This window comes from Tachyglossus aculeatus, chromosome 21 (genome assembly GCF_015852505.1).
Source record: "Tachyglossus aculeatus isolate mTacAcu1 chromosome 21, mTacAcu1.pri, whole genome shotgun sequence".
NCBI lineage: Eukaryota > Metazoa > Chordata > Mammalia > Monotremata > Tachyglossidae > Tachyglossus > Tachyglossus aculeatus.
This window is the reverse complement of record NC_052086.1, coordinates 80,476,705-80,500,914: the sequence shown is the minus strand read 5'-3', so window position 1 is coordinate 80,500,914 and position 24,210 is coordinate 80,476,705. Positions and strand designations below refer to the sequence as shown.

General features: G+C 47.3%; 1 protein-coding gene and 1 non-coding gene across 13 annotated transcripts in view; one reads left to right on the top strand and one right to left on the bottom strand.

Moving 5' to 3' along the window:
* Nucleotides 1–24,210, top strand: part of RBFOX1 (RNA binding fox-1 homolog 1) — a 2,849,206-nt gene that overhangs the window by 1,014,322 nt on the left and 1,810,674 nt on the right. The window contains exon 1 of one of the 12 annotated variants that reach the window (XM_038762610.1): nt 11,076–11,169. The exons of the other annotated variants lie outside the window; for them this stretch is intronic. Coding sequence (XP_038618538.1) covers nt 11,167–11,169 — 3 coding nt within the window. The 5' untranslated portion in view covers nt 11,076–11,166. Of the gene's footprint in view, nt 1–11,075; nt 11,170–24,210 lie in introns of those variants that run through there. 12 annotated transcript variants of the gene reach the window in all.
* On the bottom strand, nt 23,701–23,838 carry LOC119943075. Its single transcript, XR_005455557.1, has one exon. It is a non-coding gene; the product is annotated as a small nucleolar RNA SNORA7 (small nucleolar RNA).

The following is a 24,210-nucleotide window of genomic DNA, read 5'->3' as shown; positions in this document are numbered from 1 at the left end:
CCCCATCCCCAGCTTAGAACCTCCTCCCCTACTTCCCAAATCCATAAGCCCAGAGAGTCCCCATCTTTAAAACCTTCCTTCAGGAAGCCTTCTTTATTACAGAGAACTTGAAGGCTATCCAAATCCCTCCCAGGGCTTTGATTGTATGTTTTGCCACCTGGTTGACAACTGCTACCGAAAAACGATGAAGGAATAGAATAAATCCATTAATCAATGGTATCTATTGAGAGCATACTATGTGCAAAGCATTGTACCAAAAGCTTAGTACAGTACAATCCAAGAGTACAGTAGAGTTGGTAGACACACCCCCTGCAGAAATTTATAGTCTAGGCGGGAGCGACAGAAGTTAAAAGAAATTATGGATAAGTGTTGTGAGGCTGAGGGCGGGGTGACTAGCAAGTGCTTAAAGGGCACAGATCCAAGTGAACAGAATCTGGCTATCAGTACGATCTTGGTTGTTGGTCTTTCAACCTCTATTCCCCACCTGATGGCAGCTACAGGAAGGCGTTATCAGGGAGCAAGAAGGGGATCAGTGGAGTTCCTCTTCTCCATCAGTAATATTAATAAGCACACAGGGCCACCCTCTCCCCTCCTTCCCCACCTTGTGATGAGGAAATGCTCACACCCACACACATGCATGCACACATACACAAACACATGTACACAAATATGCCTTCACACACACACACAAGCACGTACATACATACATGGGCAGTTTGAGAAGCAATAGGGCCTAGTGGAAAGAGTCTAGGACTGGGAATGAAGACCTGCATTCTAATGGCATAGTGGATAGAGTCAGAAGGTCATGGGTTCTAATCCCGGCTCTGCTACTTGTCTGCTGTGTTACCTTCGGCAAGTCACTTCCCTTCTCTGCGCTTGTTACCTCATCTGTAAAATGGGGATTAAAACTGTGAGCACCATCTGCACACAGTAAGTGCTCAATAAATACAATTGAATGAATGAATGAATGGGGGATGGGGACTGTGTATCTACCCTAGTGCTTAGAAGAGTGCATGGCACATAGTAAAAGCTTAACAAATACCGTCATCATTATTATTATTATTGCCAATTTCCTGCTGCTTGATTTTGGGCAAGTTACTTAAATTCTCTGTGCTTCAGTTTCCTCATCTGTAAAATGGGAATTAAATGCCCATTCTACCTCTCCCTCTGACTGTGAGCTCTATATGATGTAGTGATTGTGCCTGGTCTGATTGTATTGCATCTAGTCCAGTGCCTGATAAATCTCCTTATTTCTGATTTTCCATCTCTCCTAATCCCCCAACACCTCACAGTCACCAAACCCACTTTTCCTATCTTTATTCATTATCTACTTAATAATAATTATTACTATTATTATTATTAATATGGTATTTGTTAAGCGCTTAGTATGTGCCAAGCACTGTTCTAAGCACTGGGGTAGATACAGGGTAATCAGGCTGTTCTAAGTGGAGCACACAGTTTTAATCCCCATTTTACAGATGAGGCAACTGAGGCACACAGAAGTTAAATGGCTTGCCCAAGATCACACAACAGACAAGTGGCAGAGTCAGGATTAAAACCCCCATCTTCTGACTCCCAAACCCATATGCTTTCTACTAAGCCACGCTGCTTAATGTCCTTCCTGATCTCAGAAATCATCACCCTTCTTTCTTGGTGCACTGAGTTGTATGTCTAGGGGACAGAGGTCATGGGTGGTAATGAAGCAGCGTGGCTCAGTGGAAAGAGCCCGGGCTTGGGAGCCAGAGGTCATGGGTTCTAATCCTGGCTCTGCCACTTGTCAGCTGTGTGACTTTGGGCAAGTCACTTAACTTCTCTGGGCCTCAGTTACCTCATCTGTAAAATAGGGGTTAAGACTGTGAGCCTCACGTGGGACAACCTGATCACCTTGTATCCCCCCAGTGCTTAGAACAGTGCTTCACACATAGTAAGCGCTTAACAAATGCCGTCATCATTATTATTATTAATGGATGTATTGTGCAGTGCTATACATGTAAGTGCCGTAGCATTGAGGGAGGGGTGAATAAATCATTGAAATCCAAGTACAAAAGTGACATAGAAAGGAGTGGGAGAAGAGAAAATGAGGACTTACTGAGCCTTCAATAAGGCTTTGAAGGTGGGGTGAGCGATTATCTGTCGGGTATGAAGATGGAGGGAGGTCCAGGCCAGAGGCAGGATGTGTGTGAGAGGTTGGCAGAGAAAGAGATGAGATCACGGAGGTTTGTGTTAGAGGTGGGACGTGTGCAGGCTGGGTTTTAGTAGGAAATCAGAGAAGTTAGGTAGGAGAGGGCCAGGTGATTGAGTGCTTTAAAGCCTACGGTAAGGAGTTTCTGTCTGATGCAGAGGTGGATGAGCAGCCTCTGGAGATTCTTGAAGAGTGGGGAAACACGGACTAAACAGTTCTGTAGAAAAATGATCTGGGAAACAAAGTGAAATGTTGACTGGAGTGGGAAGAGACAGGAGGCAGGGAAGTCAGCAAGGAGGCTGATGCAATAATCAAGGTGGGATAGGATAAGTGCTTGGATTAACATGGTAGGATTTTGGGTGGAGAGGAAAGTGTGGATTATAAAGATGTTGTGAAAGTTGAAGCAACAGGATTTGGTGACAAGTTGAGTGAGAAATGAGTTGAGGAAAACATCAAGCTTATGAGCTTGTGAACCAGTGCGAATGGTGGTGAATCTACAGTGATGGGAAAGTCATGGGGATGACAGGGTTTGGGTGGGAAGAAAAGGAGCTCCATTTTGAACCTGTGAAATCTGAGGTGTCGGTGGGACCTCTAAGAAGAGAGGAGAGAGGTCAGGGCTGGAGATGTAGATTTGGAAATCATCCACAAAAAGGTGGTCGTTGAAGCCATAGGTGTGAACGAGTTCTCCAAGGGATTGTGTGTAGATGGAGAATAGAAAGGGTCCCAGAACTGATTATTGCCAGCAACAATGGAGGCATTATACGAAAGAAATAGCTAGATACTCATTGTTTGTATTTGGGTTTTTCCCTCTTTGTAATGCTAAGATTTCTGTGGTGTTTTGGAAATGGCTAGAAACAACCACGAAATAGCTCCCTAGTTCCACCGCCATTTGCCCCTAATCAAGTCATATTTACTAAATGCAACATGGATTATAATTGGCACCCTGTGGGTCCAAACTGCATACAAGGCACTTTAAAGAACTCATAATTTAATATCTCTCCCAACTTTCACCACCACCCTTCTTTCTTGCGTCCTCAACTGACCCAGTCCAGGAAGACTCCAGCCTGACTAGAAAGACCAAAGACTGCGCATCGTCTACTGCTTTAAATTAAACATGATATGCCTAGTACGACATGAGGGCACGGCATACAGTGAAAGCTCAAATACCATTGATTGGTGGACTGTAAGATCCTCTCTAGAGTGTAACTTTCTCGTGGGCAGGTTATGTGTCAACCAACTCTGTTGTATCGTACTCTGCCAAATGCTTAGTACAGTGCTATAATCACAGTAGGCTTTCAATAAATATGCCTGATTGATATCCAGTTTTCACCAGTACTTTAATGAACTTGTTTGGGCTGTTGTGGAAACCACCAATCCTCATAGTTTCTGGAGCTGTCTCTTCAGCCCTCTTATTACTAACAAAGTTAATAGGAAGAAGACATGGGAGGAATTCATCTTTGCCTTTATTTTTAAACTTGGAGACTTTTTTCAAAGAAATAGAGCCCTTTATGAGAAGCAATATGATCTCATCTTGGATCAATTTTTACTCTGGTTTCGCCTTACATGATAATGAATGTTTCACTCCATATTAAACATCTCAGTTCCCATGAACATGTAGCAATAAAAATGCTGTGAGTCATGGAAGCTTCATTACCTATATTCCTAAATCTTTTCAGCCTCAAACTAAATAAATAAACCCAACAAGACACTGACCTACTCTGGATTCAAGATAGTTGAATATGTTTGATTTCATTTCCAATAAAAACATGAAAACAGACAGAAAAACAAAACACCCACCCATTACCTATTTAACTGAAATAGCAGTCGGAGTGTCTGTCTTGAATGCACAGGCTCACGTTGAAGGAGAAATGAAAGTCTATAAAGAAACAATTCTTGTTGGTGACTTTTTCAACAGAACTTCCCATTAACAGCCATTTATTTCTTCTCTCATTATTGATAATTTGCTTTTAAATTGAGAATACCTCCTTTACAACCCATCTCAGTTCCCTGCATGGCTAGACAATTACATTTAAATTCTGTAGTTTTCCCATTGTAAACAGTTTCTGTGAAAATGATTATGATGTTAGTAACCCAGATTTATGGCTTCATTGTGTTATCACTGAAGGATAAGAAACTATTCTCAAGAAAAAAGTTGTTTACATACAGATATATTATTATTGCAGCAGCTCCGAAGCAAACATATGGCAAAAATGGCCCATATTGTGAAAACATGTACCAGGGTTGACAATATAAACCTTTTTCTCATCTGGGTGTTTTGCAGCTTCCTTTCCTCAGATGTTGGTAAAGTGGTCTCTGTTCTTTTATTTATTTATTTTTTTGCTCCAATTTTGAGTGATTCTTTTTTCCTTTGCTTTGGGAGATTAAAGCCTTTGGGTGAATAGCCCTAAGGGCTTCGATCCTGATGTCGCACAGGCTGTAGTTTTCCCGGAGCAGGGCTTGCTCCAGCACATTATCGGACTGAGGAGGGGGCAGGGGACAAAGGGGAATCTTGGTCTCTCTGTTGAGTGCCAAAGAGCAGGGCTGCCGTGATTCAGGATCCACCATCCTTTCTGGCTTCAGCCACTGTGCTCACATCCCCTGAGAGCTTTCCATAAGGATCCTGGAAAAATGCTGACTAACCCCTTTCTTTTTCCAGGGATTCCAGTCCTCGACAAACACTGGGGCTGATCTCCCTGAGTGATGGATTGCCTCTAGGGAGAGAGGAGGAGTCCTTTGGTGAGGAGGTGGTCCTTTGGGGTGGGGACAACGTTTCCTCTTGTCAGTGAGAAGGGCGCTATCCACCTCACTCGTGGATGGTCCTAGAGGTCCAAAGAGGAAAGGCCTTTTTTTTTTTCCTGAGCAATGCCTGATCGTTGTACTTTATTGGACTGAATAATAATTAGTATTTGTTAAGCACTCCCCAAGCACTGTACTGAACTCTGGCATAGATATGAGATAATCACGTCCCACGTGGGGCTCATAGTCTTAGTTCATTCATTCATTCAGTTATATTTATTGAGCGCTTACTATGTGCAGATCATTGTACTAAGCGCTTGGGAAGTACAAGTCGACAACATTTAGAGATGATCCCTACCCAAAAATGGGCTCACAGTCTAGATGGAAGGAGACCAGGTATTGCAGCTGCATTTTGTAGATGAAAGAACTGAGGCCCAGAGAAGTCAAGTGATTTGTCCACGGTCACCCAGGAGACAAGTGGCAGGCTGGGATTAGGACGCTTTGATTCCTAGGCTCGTGCTCTTTCCACTAGGCCCTAATGCTTCTCAATCTCTTTTTTACCCCTCTCACTCCCCAACAGCTGAGTTGGTTCATCCCTTAGTTTGACCACCTATCCCTCTTGCGCCCTGCCCGGCATCCTGGGCTCTAATAAAGGAAAGATCTATCTAGCCTTTGGGAATCCAGACCACCACCCTCTGACTCCCAATCCTGGTTCCCTGGGTCTGGACACTTTCCTGAGTGGTCCCTCCATTCTTCCAAGCCATTTCCCTGGGTGTGCAAGTTCATCTGCTTGAGCTTTCCTGCTTCCTGGGCTCATTCCAAGTCAGTGATTCATTCATTCATTCAATCTTATTTATTGAGTGCTTACTGTGTGCAGAGCACTGTAGTAAGAGCTTGGAAAGTACAATTCAGCAACAGAAACAATCCCTACCCACACTAGGCTCACAGTCTGGAAGCGGGGAGACAGACATCAAAACAAATAAACAAGCAGCAATTGCATCAATATAAATAGAATTATAGATATGTACACATCATTAATAAAAGTAAATAGAATTATAAATATATACAAATATTCAACAAAGTGCTGTGGGGCGAGGAGCAGGGTAGAGCAGAGGGAGCGAATGGGGGAGATGGGGGGGAGCAGAGGAAAAGGGGGGCTTAGTCTGGGAAGGAGGTGAGATTTCAGTAGAACTTGGAAGGGGGGAAGTGTGCTAACTTGGCAGAATTGAGAAGGGAGGGCGTTCCGGGCCAGAAGTAGGATGGGGGCCAGGAGTTGAAGGTGGGACAGGTGAGAATGAGGCACAGTGAGAAGGTTAGCACCAGGAGCGGCCTGTGTGGGCTGGGCTTTAGAAGGTGAGAAGGGAGGTGAGGTAGGAGATGACAAAGTGGATGGAGAGCTTTGAAGCCAATAGTGAGGAGGGGTTTTTGCTCAATACGGAGGCTGATAGACAACCACTAAAGATTTTTGAAGAGGGAGAGACATGCCCAGAGCTTCTCTGTAGAAAGATAATCCGGGCAGCAGAGTGAAGTAAAGACGGAAATGGGGAGAGATAGGAGGTCGGGAGATCTGGAAGAATGTTGATTCAGTAATCCAGTCGCGATAAGATGAGTGATTGTTCTAAAGTAGTAGCGGTTTGAATGGAGACGAAAGGGCGGATCTTGGCGATGTTGTGAAGGTGAGACCGGCAGGTTTCGATGATGACTGCTTAGATATGTGGGGTGAATAATCATCATCATCATCAATCGTATTTATTGAGCGCTTACTATGTGCAGAGCACTGTATTAAGCGCTTGGGAAGTACAAATTGGCAACATCTAGAGACAGTCCCTACCCAACAGTGGGCTCACAGTCTAAAAGGGGAAGACGGAGAACAAAACCAAACATACTAACAAAATAAAATAAATAGAATAGACATGTACAAGTAAAATAAATAAATAAATAAATAGAGTAATAAATATGTACAAACATATATACATATATACAGGTGCTGTGGGGAAGGGAAGGAGGTAAGAAGGGGGGGATGGAGAGGGGGACAAGGGGACGAGTGAATGAGAGAGCGGAGTCAATGACACTAAGGTTGTGGGCTTGTGAGACAGGAAGGATGGTAGTGCTGTCCACAGTGTCGGGAAAGTCAGGGAGAGGACAAGATTTGGGAGGGAAGAGAAGGAGTTCAGTCTTGGACATGTTGACATTGATGATATAGGCTCAGCGGTTTGAGCTCAATAAGACTTGTGGCGTAGAGAGAGGTGGGAAGTGGCAGGGTGGGAGTGATGAGGGCAGGGGACAAAGCTGATCAGTTTGAACAAGATTTTATCTCCTCCAGTCATTTTACCTACACAGCTATGTGGGGAGAAGTAGCCAGGGTCAAGGCACCTCTATAAACTTCCAGCTGCCCTCTTTTCATTTCCTTCTTCTCCTTAGGGTAGGATGAGAGATGTGTAAAGTTTAGGAATGAGTGTTTGCAGCGGGGGGCCAGGGAGAGGCTGTGGGGGGACTGGTGAAAGGCTGGCAGGCAGACTAACAAAAACAATAGAGCAAAATCAGGGTAAGCTGAGCTCTTCAGAGAGCCTAGACAGCACAACTGTCCAGTTGGCCTCCACCACATGCTCTGCTGGGGAAGGCTGCGTGGGGAGTAGCTGACTGGTGGCTGTCTAGCTAAGGTTCAGTGAGTTCTCTACCAACAGTAGCCTCAGCCTCCCATGACACTCTCTCCACTCTAAACTCCATCAGGAAGCAGATTGGAGTAAGAGGCTCTCCCTCTAGACTGGAAGCTCACTGTGGGCTGGGAACCCCTCTGCCAACTGTTGTATTGTATTCTCTTAAGTGCTTAGTACGGTCCTCTGCACTCATTCGTTCATCCAATCCTAATGAGTGCTTACTGTGTACAGAGCACTGTTCTAAATGCTTGGGAGAGTTCGGTATAACAATAAACAGGTACATTACCTGCCCACAACAAGCTTACAGTGGAGAGGATGTAACTGTTCAATGAATACCATTGATTGGTTGATTGAGGCTGGGACACTAAACCTTTAGGGTTGCGTGGGGATGCTAGTAGAGTGTAAAGAAATGTATTCCTCTTTAATGATTGGGATCAGTATCTCTCCAAATGAGCTATCAGTGCCTGGAGTTTTCTCTCACTGGAGCACAGATCAGATATGTCTATTTATTTGGAGTGACAAGTGACAGTCAACATGGGGACACCAGGCCCTTACTGACCTTGTCCTGTATTCCCTGGCCCCTACAGGGATGTCCAAGCAGGGTCCTTGATGCCGATTTCTGAGATGCTCATATCTTCTGACCTCCTTCTCTGAGTGACTGCCCTTGCTCATATCTGCTCTACTGTTCATTCCCATGGCAGGCATAGGCATGAGTCATGGTGCTAGGGGGAGATGGGACAAAGAGAAAAATCAAGGAAAGAAAAGTTGGGGAGAGCAATAATATCTGAATGGGAAAGCTGCCCATTCTAGGCAGGCAGCAAATACATCTGCAAAGAGGTATACTGCTTTCCAGTATAGGGGGGATCCCTCCCCTGGAAGGATTTGGGGATTGATGGGAATTAGAGGAATGACTAAGGGGCCCTGTCCCCTCCCCTCCCCCCCAAAAAAGAATACTTGGAATTTGTTACAGCTGAATCACATCTGCTGAACAATGGCAGGAATGGGGGATTCTGGGAAGGGGGGATATTCCCCTCAAATGTGTTTCCCAGAAAAGAAAATCAGGAGAAGAAAAAAACTACCTTCTCCTTGAGCGTTATTTCCCTTCCTACTCCTCCTTTGGTACCCAGCTCTTCTGGCTAACAGGTTGGTTTCTTCTAACCTCGGCCTGATATTTCTTCTGTTTACCTTGGGGAAATGAGTCGGGGGTGGGACAAGGTTGATTTGCCCACTTTCAACTGCATCCCCTCTCCAGAAAAATCAATGAACGTTGGACCAGTCCCTCGAGGCAGCCGCGTATGTGGGCGCGCAACGTGGCTCAGTGGAAAGGGCACGGGCTTTTGAGTCAGAGGTCATGGGTTCAAACCCCGGCCCCGCCGCTTCTCAGCTGTGTGACTTTGGCTTCTCTGGGCCTCAGTTCCCTCATCTGTAAAATGGGGATTAAGACTGTGAGCCCCACGTGGGACAACCTGATCACCTTGTAGCCTCCCCAGCTCTTAGAACAGTGCTTTGTGCATAGAAAGCGCTTAACAAATGCCATCTCATCATTATTATTATTAGGGCGCCCCTCTCCCAGACGTTGGGGGATCCCAGTCGGGGAGACCCTGAGTTGGCTGGGAGGAGGAGGAGGAAGAGGAGGAGAGCGGGGCTGGGGAGCCTGGAGTGCGGAGACGTGTTGGTGGGGACCTCCAGGGTTGGGGACTCGCGTGGAGTGGGGTGTGTGTGTGTTTGTGAGGGTGTGTGTGTGTGTGTGTTGCGGGGGATGAGGGGCACCCGGGATTCGCGCAGCTGAATTTTTGTCTCCTACCCCCGAGGCTGTTCCCTCCCACGCATCCACACGCTCTGGCTGCCCGTCCTGCGGTCCGGGGGACCTGGGGGTCCCCGGCTCCCCGCAGCCGCTCTCCCTCCCGCGCCGGCTCGGGGACCGAAGGGCACCGGCTCCGCTCCGGACCCCGGCCGGAGGGACCCCGGCAGACAGGGGAATCCCTCACCCCGGAGCCCCCCGGCCCCGCCGACGGACAGGCAGGACCGCCCGCAGCCGGGGACCAGGAGGAGGAGGAGGAGGAGGAGGAGCAGGAGGAGCAGGAGGAAGGGGTCGGAGGAGCGAGCCGGGGGACGGAGCCCGGAGCCCCGCCCGCACCTGCTGGGCAACGGGGCGGGAGGAGCCCGGGAGGAGCCCGGGAGGAGCCCGGGAGGAGCGGGACAGCGGGCACCCCCTTAGGAGTCTAGGGGACCGCGGCCGGGAGCACACCGGACACCCGCTACTAGTCTAGGGGGGGAGGAGGAGGAGGAGGAGGAGACCGAGACCGGACACCCGGGATTCTAGAGGAGGACGAGGAGGGGGGGAGGCCGGACACCTTGTGTTCTAGAGGGGGAGGAGGAGACCGGACACCCCCAATCTACAGGAGGAGGAGACCGGACACCTTGTATTCTAGAGGGGGAGGAGGAGACCGGACACCCCGAGTCTAGAGGAGAAGGAGGAGGAGGAGACCGGACACGTTGCATTCTAGAGGGGGAGGAGGAGACCGGACACCCCGAATCTAGGGGAGGAGGAGGAAGAGGAGATCGGACACCCCGAATCTAGAGGAGGAGGAGACCGGACACCTTGTATGCTAGAGGGGGAGGAGGAGACCGGGCACCTTGCATTCTAGAGGAGGAGGGGGAGGAGACCGGACACCTTGTATTCTAGAGGGGGAGGAGGAGACCGGACACCTTGTATTCTAGAGGAGGAGGGGGAGGAGGAGGAGACCGGACAACCCCGAATCTAGAGGAGGAGGGGGAGGAGGAGGAGACCGGACACCCCGAATCTAGAGGAGGAGGAGGAGGAGACCGGACACCCCGAATCTGGAGGAGGAGGGCGACGGACACCCGACAATTCTAGAGGAGGAGAAGGAGGAGGAAGAGGAGGAGACCAGACACCTATTCTAGAGGAGGGGGAGGAGGAGACCGGACACCCCGAATCTGGAGGAGGAGACCGGGTACCCGGTATTATTCTAGAGGAGGGGGAGGAGGAGACAGGACCCCCTCGGATTCTAGAAGAAGAGGAGGAGGAGGAGGAGGAGGAAGAAGAGACCGGGCACCTTGTATTCTAGAGGAGGGGGAGACCGGACACCCCCAATCTAGAGGAGAAGACCGGACACCCCCATATTCTAGAGGAGGAGGAAGAGATCGGGCACCTTGTATTCTAGAGGAGGGGGAGACCGGACACCCCCGATCTAGAGGAGGAGACCGGACACCCCCATTTTCTAGAGGAGGAGGAGGAGGAGACCGGACCCCCGATATTATTGTGGAGGAGGAGGCGGCGGCGGCGGGCGGGCGGGGGTCCCAGGCTCGCTGGGGCAGGAGTGAAGGAGGGAGGGTCCCGGGCGGCCTCCCTCCGCAGGCTCCGGCGGAGGGGTCGGCTGGCCCCGGCCCGCCGGCCGGCCGGCCGGGATTCCCGGGCCCCAAGACCGGAGGGCCGGCCCCGCCCCGCCCCGCCCCACCTAACGGCCGTCCGGGGGGCTCCGGGGGGCCCGGGGGTCCGGCCCGGGACCCGCCCCACCAACTTCCCGGCGGAGCCACACCACCACGTGCCCCCGCCGACGCCCCCGGCTGATGGTGAGTCCGGACGGGGACCCCGGGGACCCGGGAGGGGAGGGGACCCCGCAACCCGTCCTGGGGGGCCGGGGAGGGGGCGCCGTCTGCCCCGCGACCCCCGGAGACGGCCGAGCCCGGAGGGCTCCGCTCCAGCGCCTTGGTACTTCCCAACCGCTTAGTACAGTGCTCTGCACACAGGGACCGCTCAAGAACGCGGCTCAGTGGCAACAGCAGCCCAGGCTGGGCGCTCAGAGGTGGGGGGTTCTCAGCCCGGCTCCCCCCGCCCGTCAGCCGGGTGACTTCGGGCAAGTCGCTTGATTTCTCTGGGCCTCCGTTCCCTCATCTGGAAAATGGGGATAAAGACTGGGAGCCCCACGTGGGACCACCCGATGACCTTGTATCTGCCCCAGCGCTTAGAGCAGTCCTTGTCCCATAGTAAGCGCTTAACAAATGCCACCGTTATTATAGTAAGCGCTTAAGAAACACCACCATCATCATCGTGAACCCGTCGTTGGGTAGGGACCGTCTCTATGTGTTGCCGATTTGTACTTCCCAAGCGCTTAGTACAGTGCCCTCCACACCGTAAGCGCTCAAAAAATACGATTGAATGAATGAATGAATGAGGGAGAAGGGGGGAGCGCGACCCCTGAGCCCACCCCCACCCGGGGCCCGGCTTCTTTGCCGACCCTTCCCATCAACCTGCCAACCTGCGGCTTCAGCCCCTTCTCCCTCCTCGTCTCTCAGCCTAAAATAACAATAATCCTAATAACGATGGTATCGTTTAAGCGCTTGCTATGTGTCAAGCACTGTTTTAGGCGCTGGGGGAGAGCCAGGTTCACCAGGTTGGACCCAGTCCCCGCCCCCCGCGGGATTCCCAGGCTCAACCCCCATTCTCCAGATGAGATAACTGAGGCCCAGAGCGGCGAAGTGACTTGCCCCAGGTCACCCGGCGGACAAGCGGCGGAGGCGGGATTAGAACCCACGACCTCGGACTCCCAAGGCCCTGCTGTTGTCACTAGGACACGCTGCCAGCCCCGGAGGGAGCGGGGGAGGCCGGGGGCGAGGGACTGGCATCCCGGGAAAGGGGGTGGGAAAGGCAGGAGGATGGAGGGGGATGCGCCGGGATCCGCCCCCCCGGGGGTAAGGGGCTCTGGCTGAGCGTTGCCTGCCCGGGGGAAGGAGGACTCTCTAATCATTCCAGGTAAATCGAGGAAGCCAAACGGGAAGCCCTCCCAAGGCGGGTACTTGGGGGGGGGCATCGTCTTCCCCATGCCCTGGGCAGCCCACCACCCCCAGAGGTCCAGTCTCCCTCTCTGGGCACCGTCCAGTTGGCTCCAGAGGGAAGCACAGGTCACCATTCCCAGGAGCGGAGCGCTTCGCGGAGGATGGGGAGCCACAAGGGAAGCAACTTCCAAGCGCTTAGTTCACTGCTTTGCACACAGTAAGCGCTCAATAAATATGATTGAATGAATGGACTTCCCTTTCTAGATAATTTGAAGGGTCTCCCTGACCACTCCTCAGAGGTAGGGTGGGCCAGGTGGCCCGGGCTTGCTCATTCTGAAGGTGCCTAGGCCACTGAGGTTCTGGCCCTCCCCTGGGAGGTGATTTCAAACAAGGCATTTGTCCTCCCTGACCGACAGACCAATTTTTACCGCGCTGGGAGACGATCTGGAATGCTCTAAAGGTGAAGCAAGGCTCACGTTGACTGGGCCATCTTAAAGAAAATAGAGGAAAGAAAATAAGGAGGCACATTAAAAGTTTGAAGAAGTTTACTGCTGTGTTCACTCATTCATTCGGTCAATCGTATTTATTGAGCGCTTACTGTGTGCGGAGCACTGCACTGTGTTGGATGACCTCCCTGGCCACTGAGTTGATTCGGAGAGGTAATGCAGGCCTGTGCGCCGAATTCAGGGAGATTTTCTTTTAAAATTAATAGGGAAAGAGAAAGAAGCAAGGCACTCGAATCGTATATCTTCTCAATAGGCCAACCTTGGAAAGGTAACAACAGCATACTCTCTTACAGAGAATTAATTGTTTGTCAGTGATTGGAAAGACCCATTTCTCTCTAAACCGAAGATGGTGATCCAATATCAGAACATCAATCTGTTGATTTCCCCGTGACTAACCCATCAGCACAGTAAGGACAGTAAGGATCTATCTTTGGATGCAAACAGTGTCTTTAGCAGAATGTCCACGATGCTCTAACTTCATGCACTGGCGTTGGGTAGATTTCCCGTCAGATCTCAAAATGTAAAGTTAGGCGATTATAGAATTAGGTAACCTCTTCATTTTTAGCAAATGACTTGACCCCTGTTGAACTCTTGCAGAAGGCTAAATTGAAAGAACTATGTTTCATTTGAAGTTGCATTTTATTTAGTGTTCACAAAGCGTGTGTGTGTGTGTGTGTTTAACTTCAGCCTAGTATCGTCAGGTTTCCTACTAGGAAATTGAACAAAAAGATGAAACTGAGCACATTTCAATCGAGAATTTTGAGATAATTGTTTCTTCCATATCTTTTCTATGAATCCTGACCAAGCCTCTATTCAGCTCTGTAGCTCCGCTCTTGAACAGAAATATAGCAGGGACTAATTAAGTAAGAATATCTTGTTTTACCTTTCCCTTAATCTTTTCCATTCTGTTTTCACTTCTAGGGCATTTGGTCTGCCTAATATTAGCATGTCTGACATTTCACCTGACATTAGACCATTTTATTTGCGTCTTCTAAGCTCTGTTGAGTAATGAACACATTCCAAGAGGGAAATTGTATTTGACACAGAAAATACTTTGGGGACAGAGGGATTTCACAGTGGTGTGTAACAAGACGATTGAAATACGAATAAAAGCACTCTGAAGGACACGGGGAAGCAGTCGCTGCCTTCGTTTAACAGCATGAGTCTGGCTTAGGCCATGTCATCTCCAAATGAATGCCTGTCAGTTTTCCTGAAGATCATCAGGTAGTTTGCTATGTTCAGTCTGACATATTATTTGGTAGAAAATTGTAGTTTGTTCAGAAGATTTTTCAGAAGTCAGACATTTCCTTGCAGTGAAGGTAGGACTTTTCTCCCCATTTCTAAGAAGCTCCCTTTCCGGGATCGCCTCAGGTCTCAAGTAGAAAAATCGAAGTGGTAATTAAAATAGAAAACCTAAAAGAGCAGCAGTTATTAAAATAACATTAAACTCCCTTGGAGTGGACCGGCATAAAATGACACACCTCGGAGAGTCCGTTGGTTCGCCTGAAGGGACACATCTTGGAGATTCCTTTGCTTCTTTAGGTTAGCTTAGGTTGTCGGGGACTGGGACCATGCTCTTGGCTTCTTCCGTGACAATGGTATGGTCAGACAGCTCCGGCCCTAGTTAAAGAATGTCTGTGGCTAGGCCCCGCAGGGTCTGCTTCAGGTTTCTGTCTATCCCCTCCCATCCATTTTGCTGTCATAGACTGCCCACCCCATCACCTAAATCTAGACAATTTCTCCGGGAGTACTTCTGATGCCAACCTCTCCAGGGCTATTGCACTGCCTGCCCACGTCCCTGCAAACACATGGGCCGCTTCCAACTCAGGTGGAGGGAGGTTGAGTGCACCCAAACTTTTAATCGCTGCCACCCCACGGCTCCCCTATGCCCACCCTCTCTAGCGGTGCACCCTGAGACCGCTGGCCTACTTGCTTACTGATGGAAGCTGGACCTGGGGCCTTGGGCAGTCCTAGTTTGGCCCCCAAATAATCATAATAATAATTTTGGTTTTTGCTGAGCGCTTACTATGTGCCAAGCACTGTTCTAAGCGCTGGCGGAGATACAAGGTAATCGGGTTGCCCCACGTGGGGCTCACAGTCTTAATCCCCATTTTCCAGATGAGGTAACTGAGGCACACAGAAGTGAAGTGACTTGCCCATAGTCACACAGCTGACAAGCGGCGGAGCCGCTGACCCCATGACCTTTGACTCCCAAGCCCACGCTCTTTCCACTGAACCACGCTGCTTCTCCGAAATATACCGGTCAAAGTAGGTAGGTGGTCCTGAGAGGTGTGGGGGATATGGGATTAGAAAGTGTTCCAGTTCTACTCAGTCGAGGAGGAAAAAACAAATATATCTCTTTCACTAGTCCATTTCCCTCCAAATATATCCTGTAGAAAAGTCATACTTGATTAATCTCCATGGCAACATATTTTGGGATGTAGGCCGCCCAGAATCCATGAGGGCAAGTTCTGTAACATCTTAGAAATTAAATAATGACTTTATTGTCAGGGTAAAAGTGCCACAGATTCACCTGTTCAAGACCAGATGACAGTCTATGGTAACAGAACTGAAACGAAAGACGCGATTCTCTTGAATGGCTAGGAAAAAAGGAAAACAAAGTTAAGCATACATGGAAGTGTGCATGTGCGAGTGTGTTGGTTAGTGTGTGTTCATAAATGCATGTTTTCATTTTGGACCTGACCTGAAGAAGATATTCCTCTTTAAACTGTGATGAAGATAATATTGCTGTCTTGAACCCTGAAATTGAAGTGGCAGGCAGGACAGGTTTCCTCTCTTGCTTTCTTTGTTGATCATGGTTTTTGTCTTCCTAAATGTAAATGGGATCTTTACTATACTTTCAGCTGCCGATGCATCCAGAGAAAAGGTGCTGAGTATTAAGGACCCGAGGATTAACTTAAGTGGGAAGCTCCATGAGAGCTGTGATTGTCGATAGCTGTAGCCCATCTCTGTCTGTTCATGCAAAGATTGAATCTGGAGGCAGTCATGATGGAAATGTTTAGACATCTGATGATTCAGCTTTCTTCCCACCTCTGGTTTGATGGCCTGTCAATCACGATGAAAAACCCAGCCACTCTGCTCTTGTCTGATTTAACTAGTGAGATTGCCTTTCCCACTGTAATGGTGATTGGCCTCTGCCATTTCTCTGCTGGATTCAATAGAAATCACTCTGCTAAGGACACAGAATCTTATAGCCTCCATCAGGGGTTGGGCGGGTGGGGGGGCACTGTCGATTATCAATTTAAAGGCTTGCAGAGCACTTGGCGTTTTTCTGGGTATTTGGTACACAAAAGACTCACGTATTGCCACACACACAATGCTCGCATTTGATTTCTGGGCTGGCTGGCCCTGACAAGCCACATGTTAATCGCATTCCTCCAGCAACAGACCTGGGAGAAACACATGCTCTTCTCAGCAAGCCCAGGGAGCAGCTGAGTGGCCTCAGTCACAATTTCCAAGAACGGAGCTCTCTGTGTATAAAAATGATTAGTGTGCTCAGAACCCTGATCTCAACTATCTGTAGCGCTCCTGTGAATAATAGGCTCAAGACTTCTGTTTTTGTGACAACCATTTAAAGTGCAGTCTGTAGATTGTTGTGCACTCCATTTAATCATAATAATCTGAATCAGCTTCACTTTTCATTTTCCTGAGGACAAAATAAGACCTTTGCAGACATAAAAGATCATGTGGTGGAGTGCTGTGTGTGCATATTTCTTAGAGGTGGCCCCTTTTACCGGTCCCATTTTTTTCCCTTTGTTCTCTGATTCAGAAGCCCAACAGGAAGAGTAGAGTAGTTTTTGTTTTTCTCATGTCAAGACTGTGACACTGTCTCTGAGAAGAGATTAGCGTAAGTGTGAAAATTCTAGCGTATCATGAAGTGCCCTCTTGCATGTGATCCCCTCTCTCTTACCAGGGACAAAAAGAGGGGTGGAGTGTATTGTGGAGAAAACACAAGCCCCAAGCAGACCAGTAGTTCGTGTGGAGGAAAATGGCTTAGCAAAGACTGGTGACTGCAAAATTGTCTTGACAACTACCATATGCAGTGTATCTGATTGACTGGCAGAAAGAAGTTCTAATTTGTTACACTCAATATTAAAACTGACGGAGTAGTGCAGAATGCTGATTCAATATTTGAGTGCCCTCCCCGTGTCCCTTGGTGGGATATTCCCCCTATATGGGTTGTGGACCCAAAATGTAGTTTTCCATTCCACGGAATATGCTACCTCTGGACTCCTACTAGGATGTTTACCACTGGCCATTGCAGGTGGTCCATGTTGTGAGGGCCACTGGCCAAGGTTAGTGTGGGGAATGCCTAAGAAAGATGAGGGCACATGTCTCAGTTTTCATATGTTTCTTTATGCAGAAGAGGCCCTAGCAATTTTAGCTGGGGTCTCTAGATATCTATGGTTTCATGCAAAGCTGCTTGAAACTGTTTAAAAAAGGGTTGCCAGTGGGGGATATTTTAATTTTCCAATTTTCTCAGTCTCTATATAACAAAATCATGATAGAGTAAGCTGCACTCTTCCGTATGTGACTGGGAACATGTCCATGTGTATGCCTGCGACCTCTTGGAGAGCCAGGATCTCAGTACTTACTCTCTTTCATTTTCCCAAGTGCTTAGTGCAGTGCTTCACACGGGGTAGGTTCTCAGTAATTCTCTTAATCTGATTGATTTCTGGCAGGGTCAAAATGAATGCAAACACTTTCTTAGCTTCTAAATGGGTTTGGATAAAATTAGGGAGGTAAGGGGAAGATGCAGTGCAGAACAATCATAATCATTTGACAGATGTTGAGGTGGGAGATCATCGCAAGCATCTTCCCAACATCCTCTGTGCCTGTCTTGTAGACTGAATGCCAAATAGAATGTATTTCTTGTAGAAAAACGGCTGGTTTTTATGTTTTTTGTTTGGTTGGTTTTTTACCTTCATGGTACGGGAAGTACGCCTGGGAATATTACTTTGGCCATTCTGTTTGGGGTTTTTTTCAGCTGGTCTTGAAGTTTACAATTTAAAGATCAGAACAACCTTTCCATTCATTCATTCGATCACATTTATCAAGCACTTTCTGTGTGCAAAACACTGTACTAAGCACTTAGGAAGTAAAATTCAGCAACAAATAGAGATAACCCCTGCCCACAACGGGCAGCCAGTCCCCGTCAGGTGTGGGCAAAATGCAGTCCAACGGTCCCAGCTAGCCTGTCAGTCGAGTTGATCTGGCACCCCACTATGCCTAGCAAGATAAAGCTGTATATTATATCACATCATTATATGTTTTGAAGTGCATAAATATGTGTGAAAGTGACCTGCCGTAGTTTTGGTATTCTTCAGAAGCAGTCAGACCTAATGGGAAGAAGACGGGCCTGGGAGTACAGGACTTGGCTTCTAATCCCAGCTCTGTCACTTGTCTTCTGTGTAATCCTGGGCAGGTCCCTTGATTTATCTGAGCCTCAGTTTCCACACCTGTAAAATGGGGATTCAATGCCTCTTCTCCCTTTTACTACTTAGACTGTGAACCCCAGTAGAAATAGGGACTCTTTCTGATCTGAATACCTTGTATTCATCCCAGCCTTTTAGTACAGGGTTTGGTATATAGTGAATACTTTACGCAATTATTATTATGAGTACAATACACATTACAACAATTTAATTCATTGATACTCTGAAAATAAAGTCTTTCGTGTGTCAGCCCTCAGCAGCTTACTAAAGGTTAAGAAGTGTCCTTCCAGCAAATACTTGCTCACCTGTGTGATACATCTATTTGTTTCTTTCTGTAAATCCTGGCAACCAACAGTGTTTTTCATCTGTGCTGCCTCTTCAGCTCTGATGATCCAGTCTTCCCTTCTCCTTATCTCACATTGCTCAAAGTGGGGAGGAGGAGAAGACAGAGGGAGAGATCAGGGCTTTAAGAGTAAACTTCTCGTCTCAATTTTGGGTGTTGAAATGTCAGGTGTTTATCTTCTCCAAAACCGATATGTAAAGAGGATGGGATCCATTATCAGTTCCCCAGACAAATTCACAGAAATGGTTCTTGAACAAGGATTATTTTGAATCACTCAATCAATCATATTTTTTGAGCACTTTCTGTATGCAGAGCACTGTGCTAAGTGCTTGGAAGAATACGGTATAACAGTTGGTAGATGCTTGGAATAATACAGTATGACAATTGGTACACACGTTCCTTTTCCACAAGGAGCTTACAGTCTAGAGGGGGAGACAGATATCAATATAAATAAATAGATTGTGGACAAGTACTTGAGTGCTATGGAGATGAAGAGTTGTGCAAGGAGGCAGTAAAAAACCATTGCTCATAACACCAGAGACAAAAGAGAGAATTGCTGGCCCTTATTCAGAGAGATAAAGATATTTCTGAGCTTTATTTGTTTATGAGCTTTGCTTTCTGCCTATGGCGATGATACATGGGCTATTCATTAGCTAGGCCATGGCTCTGGCCCACTGCATTAGAGTATTTAAAGCAGACTGACAATACCACATGCTAGTCCAAAAAAATGTTTATAAAATGCCAGCAGATGTCAGTGTGTTCTTGCCATTTAATTTTTTCTGTAGGGTTCATTAGTATCAATGGTAAAATTATATCACTATCCCCCCCATCGTAATATATATTGAGAGAAACTGAAGAATGACATTTTCTGGGTACCTATGACCAGCAGCGTTTTACTGTGCTTTAAAGGTATGGTAGAATTTTGGCTTTTCCCCTAGTCATGATTTTCAATTTTCTATTCTAAATAATTTTTACATGATTTTGAATGATTTAAAAGGTTAATTTCCTTGTTCAAAATAGAGTTTTAAAAATCATGGCATTGTTGGACAATTAATAATGAGCAGGAATATTAATTTATGTAACATTTTTTGTGAAATCAAGAGTTGATGTGAGGAAAGATTGATCATAAACATTGTAGTGTGCCTGGTTTGTTTTTTTTTTGCAAATCTCGAAGATTTTTAAGTTACATCATTACACTGCTTGCTTATAGATGATCATTGTGTAAATTATTTAGAGTTGAAATAGGGTGAACTGAACGTAGTTAAAAATTTAGACCATCACAGTTAATATGCTTCCTTTTAGAGAAGTGACTTCCTGAAACTGAGAAAAAAAATGAAAAGCAAAAGCCATCAGACTTCTTTAAAAACAGATTAGATCATGTTTAAAAGGTGATAACTGTTTCGTCACTCGTTTCCCAAAATTAGGGATAAAGTTAGGTTTGGCAGAATGTCAGAGGCTGAATGCACTTTGGAAGTGACCTAAAACACACTGCTGAGTTTCATACTCCATGGCAGTGATGACAAAGCTATTTGGCCATCCTGCACAATTTTGCAAGTATGAAATCACTGTGATGTGGTCATTTTGGGATTAATTGTATCCTCCTCACTATCTGGGAGACTTAGAAGAACAGTCCTTCCTCTACAGGAATTTTGGGATCATCCCGAAAGAAAGTCCTGGAGGTAGAAGAAAAGGCCCAAGGAGGGCCTGCTAATCATTCTGTCTTGCTCCTACATTTTTTCTCTTCCACCTGCCCCAAAGTGGAAAGACTTAACAGGCAGCTAAAATGGATTTTATTTGAAATGATCTCCAGAACTGTAGATATACCAGCCGAAAGGTAAGAGCATGGCCTTAGTTCTGACTTTTGAAGTCACTGTCTCCGTCAAAGCCATGAACAATAGGTGAAACAATTGTTTCAGATGACATCTATGATTAGAATCCATAAGCAAGGAGGGAACCTGATGGTCTTCTTCATTATAGGGGGAAGCAGCATGGCCTGGCGAAGCAGGCGTGACTAATGGCCTGGGAGTCAAAGGACCTGGGTTCTAATCCTGACTGTGCCAGTTGCTTTCTGTGTGACCTTGGGCAAGTCGCTTAGCTTCTCAATGCTTCAGTTCTGCTGTTCTCCCTCCTACTTAAACAGTGAGCCCCAGATGGGACAGTCCCTGTGTCCAACCCAATTAACTTGTATCTATCCCTGTCTTTAGAACAGTTTTTGAGTCCTGGATAATATAATAATAATAATAATGATAATAGTAATAATAATAATAATAATAATAATAATAATAATAATAATAATGGCATTTTAAGTGCTTACTGTGTGCAAAGCACTGTTCTAAGTGCTGGGGAGGTTACAAGGTGATCAGGTTGTCCCACAGGAGCTCACAGTCTTAATCCCCATTTTACAGATGAGGTAACTGAGGCCCAGAGAAGTTAAATGATTTGCCCAAAGTCACACAGCTGACAATTGGCAGAGCCGGGATTTGAACCTGCAAAGTCCACCTCCACTCCTGTGCTCAAACTGCAGAAGGCTGCTGACAGAAATCTAAATATCAGGCCGGCTTTGTCCACTTCAAGTTCATCCTTGCATGCTTTAACTCTGCTCTCTCCTCTGTCCAGCAAAACTATTGCTTTTCTCTTATTGACACCCATGCCCATTGCCCTTATCAGATGTTCCAAACATTTAACTCCCTTCTCAGTTCTTGTGTCCCCGTCTTCCCTATCCCTTGCCCCCAATGGCCTTGCCATCTACTTTATTAAGAAAATTTAACACCATCATGTGTGAGCTTCCTCAAATCACTCCTGCTCTTCCTCAGTCCCTCCCCTCTTCATCTTTCCCATCCTTCCCAGCAATATCTCCAGAGGAGATCTCCTGCCTGCTCTCAAATGCCACCCACTTCCACATGCATAACAGACCCATTCCTTCGCACCTTATAAAAACTCTAGCCCCCTTCCTTCTTCCCTCTCCACCAGCCATCTTCAACCATTGGCTCTCCAATAGCTTCTTCCCCACTGCCTTCAAACATGCCCATGTGTCCCCTACCCTAAAAAAAACCCCTCCCCTGACCCCATGGCTCCTTCCAGTTATCGCCCCATCTCCCTCCTGTCATCCTCTCTAAACTCCTCGCGTGAGTCATCTACAACCTCTGTTTCAAATTCCTCTCCTCCAATTTTCTCCTGGACCTTTTCCAATCTGGCTTCCATCCCTTTCACTCTACAGAAACCACCCTCTCAAAAGTCACCAGATGTCTCCTTTTTGACAAATCCAATGGCTTCTACTCCATCCTAATCCTCCTCAGCCTCTCAGCTGCCTTCGACACAGTGGGCCATCCCCTTCTCCTCAATATGTTATCCAACCTTGGCTTCACTGACACCATCCTCTCCTGGTTCTCCTCTTATCTCCCTGGTCGTTCATTCCCAGTCTCCTTCACAGGCTCCTCCTCTGCCACCCACCCTAATTGTGGGGATCCCTCGAGCTTCAGTTCTGTGACCCCTTCTATTCCCCATCTACACTCATTCTCTTGGAGAACACATTCACTTCCATGGCTTGCTTCAACTACCATCTTTATGCTGATGCTACCCAATTTTACATCTCCTTCCCTGATCTCTCTCCCTCTCTCCAGGCTCGCGTCTCCTCCTGCCATCAAGACATTTCTATTTGGATGTCCTCCCTTCACCTCAAACCTAACTTGTCCAAAACAGAGCTCCTTATCTTCCCACCCAAACTCTGTCTTCTCCCTGACTTGTAGACATCATTGTAGACAACAGCACCATCCTTTCCATCTCATAAGTCCATAACCCTGGCATTATCCTTGACTCTTCTCTCTCATTCAACCCACATATTCTGTCACCAACAGTGTTAGTGTCCCACCCACACAACATTGCTAAAATCTGCCCTTTCCTCTCCATCCAAACTGTTGTCTCATGCTGTCCAGTTATCTCCGAACCATAGTGACACAATGGGCATATAATAATAATAATAATAATGGCATTTATTAAGCACTTACTATGTGCAAAGCACTGTTCTAAGCGCTGGGGAGGTTACAAGGTGATCAGGTTGTCCCACGGGGGGCTCACAATCTTAATCCTCATTTTCCAGATGAGGTAACTGAGGCCCAGAGAAGCAAAGTGACGTGCCCAAAGTCACCCAGCTGACAATTGATGGAGCCGGGATTTGAACCAATAATAATAATAATAATAATAATAATGGCATTTATTAAGCGCTTACTATGTGCAAAGCACTTTACTAAGCGTTGGGGAGGTTACAAGGCGATCACGTTGTCCCACAGGGGGTTCACAGTCTTAATCCCCATTTTACAGATGAGGCAACTGAGGCCCAGAGAAGCTAAGTGACTTGCCCAAAGTCACCCAGCTGACAATTGATGGAGCCGGGATTTGAATCAATAATAATAATAATAATAATAATGGCATTTATTAAGCACTTACTATGTGCAAAGCACTGTTCTAAGCACTGGGGAGGCTACAAGGCGATCAGGTTGTCCCATAGGAGCTCACAATCTTAATCCCCATTTTACAGATGAGGGAACTGAGGCCCAGAGAAGTGAAGTGGCTTGCCCAAAGTCACCCAGCTGACAATTGGCAGAGCCGGGACTTGAACCCATGACCACTGACTCCAAAACCCGGGCTCTTTCCACTGAGCCACGAGTACTTTTGGGGCATGGGGTCACCTGGGGCCTGTGCCCACTGGAAGGGGAAGGGGCCTCCCATCACTCCCAGAACGCCCCACCTCCGAGTTGTTCTGGTAGTGCATCCATAGAGTTTTCTTAGTAAAAATACAGAAGAGGTTTATTCATCCATTCAATCGAATTTATTGAGCACTTACTGTGTGCAGAGCACTGTACTAAGCACTTGGAAAGTACAAATCGGCAACATATAGAGGTGGTCCTTACCTAACAACTGGCTCACAGTCTAGAAGGTTTACCATTTCCTCTTTCCATTCAGTCAAATTGAGTCTCTGCCCTCCACTCTCTCCCATGCCCCTGTTGCCCAGCGCAGGTGAGTTTTGACTTGTAACAGATTGCCTTCCACTGGCTCGCCACTGCCCAAGCTAGGAATGGAATGGACAGGCCTCTGCTTGACTCTCCCTCCCATAGTCGAGACTGGTAGAATACTGGAAACTCTCTAGGTGCGACCCTGAGAGGGGGCCATCCAAAACTGCTATGACATGAATACAAACACTCATCCTATCCCACCTGGATTACTGCATCAGCCTCCTTGCTGACCCTCCCAACTTCCTCTCTCTCCTCACTCCAGTCCATACTTCATTCCGCTGCCTGGATCATCTTTCTACAAAAATGTTCAGGACATGACATCCCCCTCCTCAGAAATCATCAGTGGTTGTCTACCTACATCCTTATCAAACAAAAACTCCTCACCATTGGATTTAAAGTCCTCCTTCACCTTGTCCCCTCCTATCTCTGCTCATCCCCTCCTACCTCACCTAATGTCTCTCCTTCTACAACCCAGCCCTCATACTTCACTCTTCTAGTCCTAAACTTCTCACTGTGCCTCGATC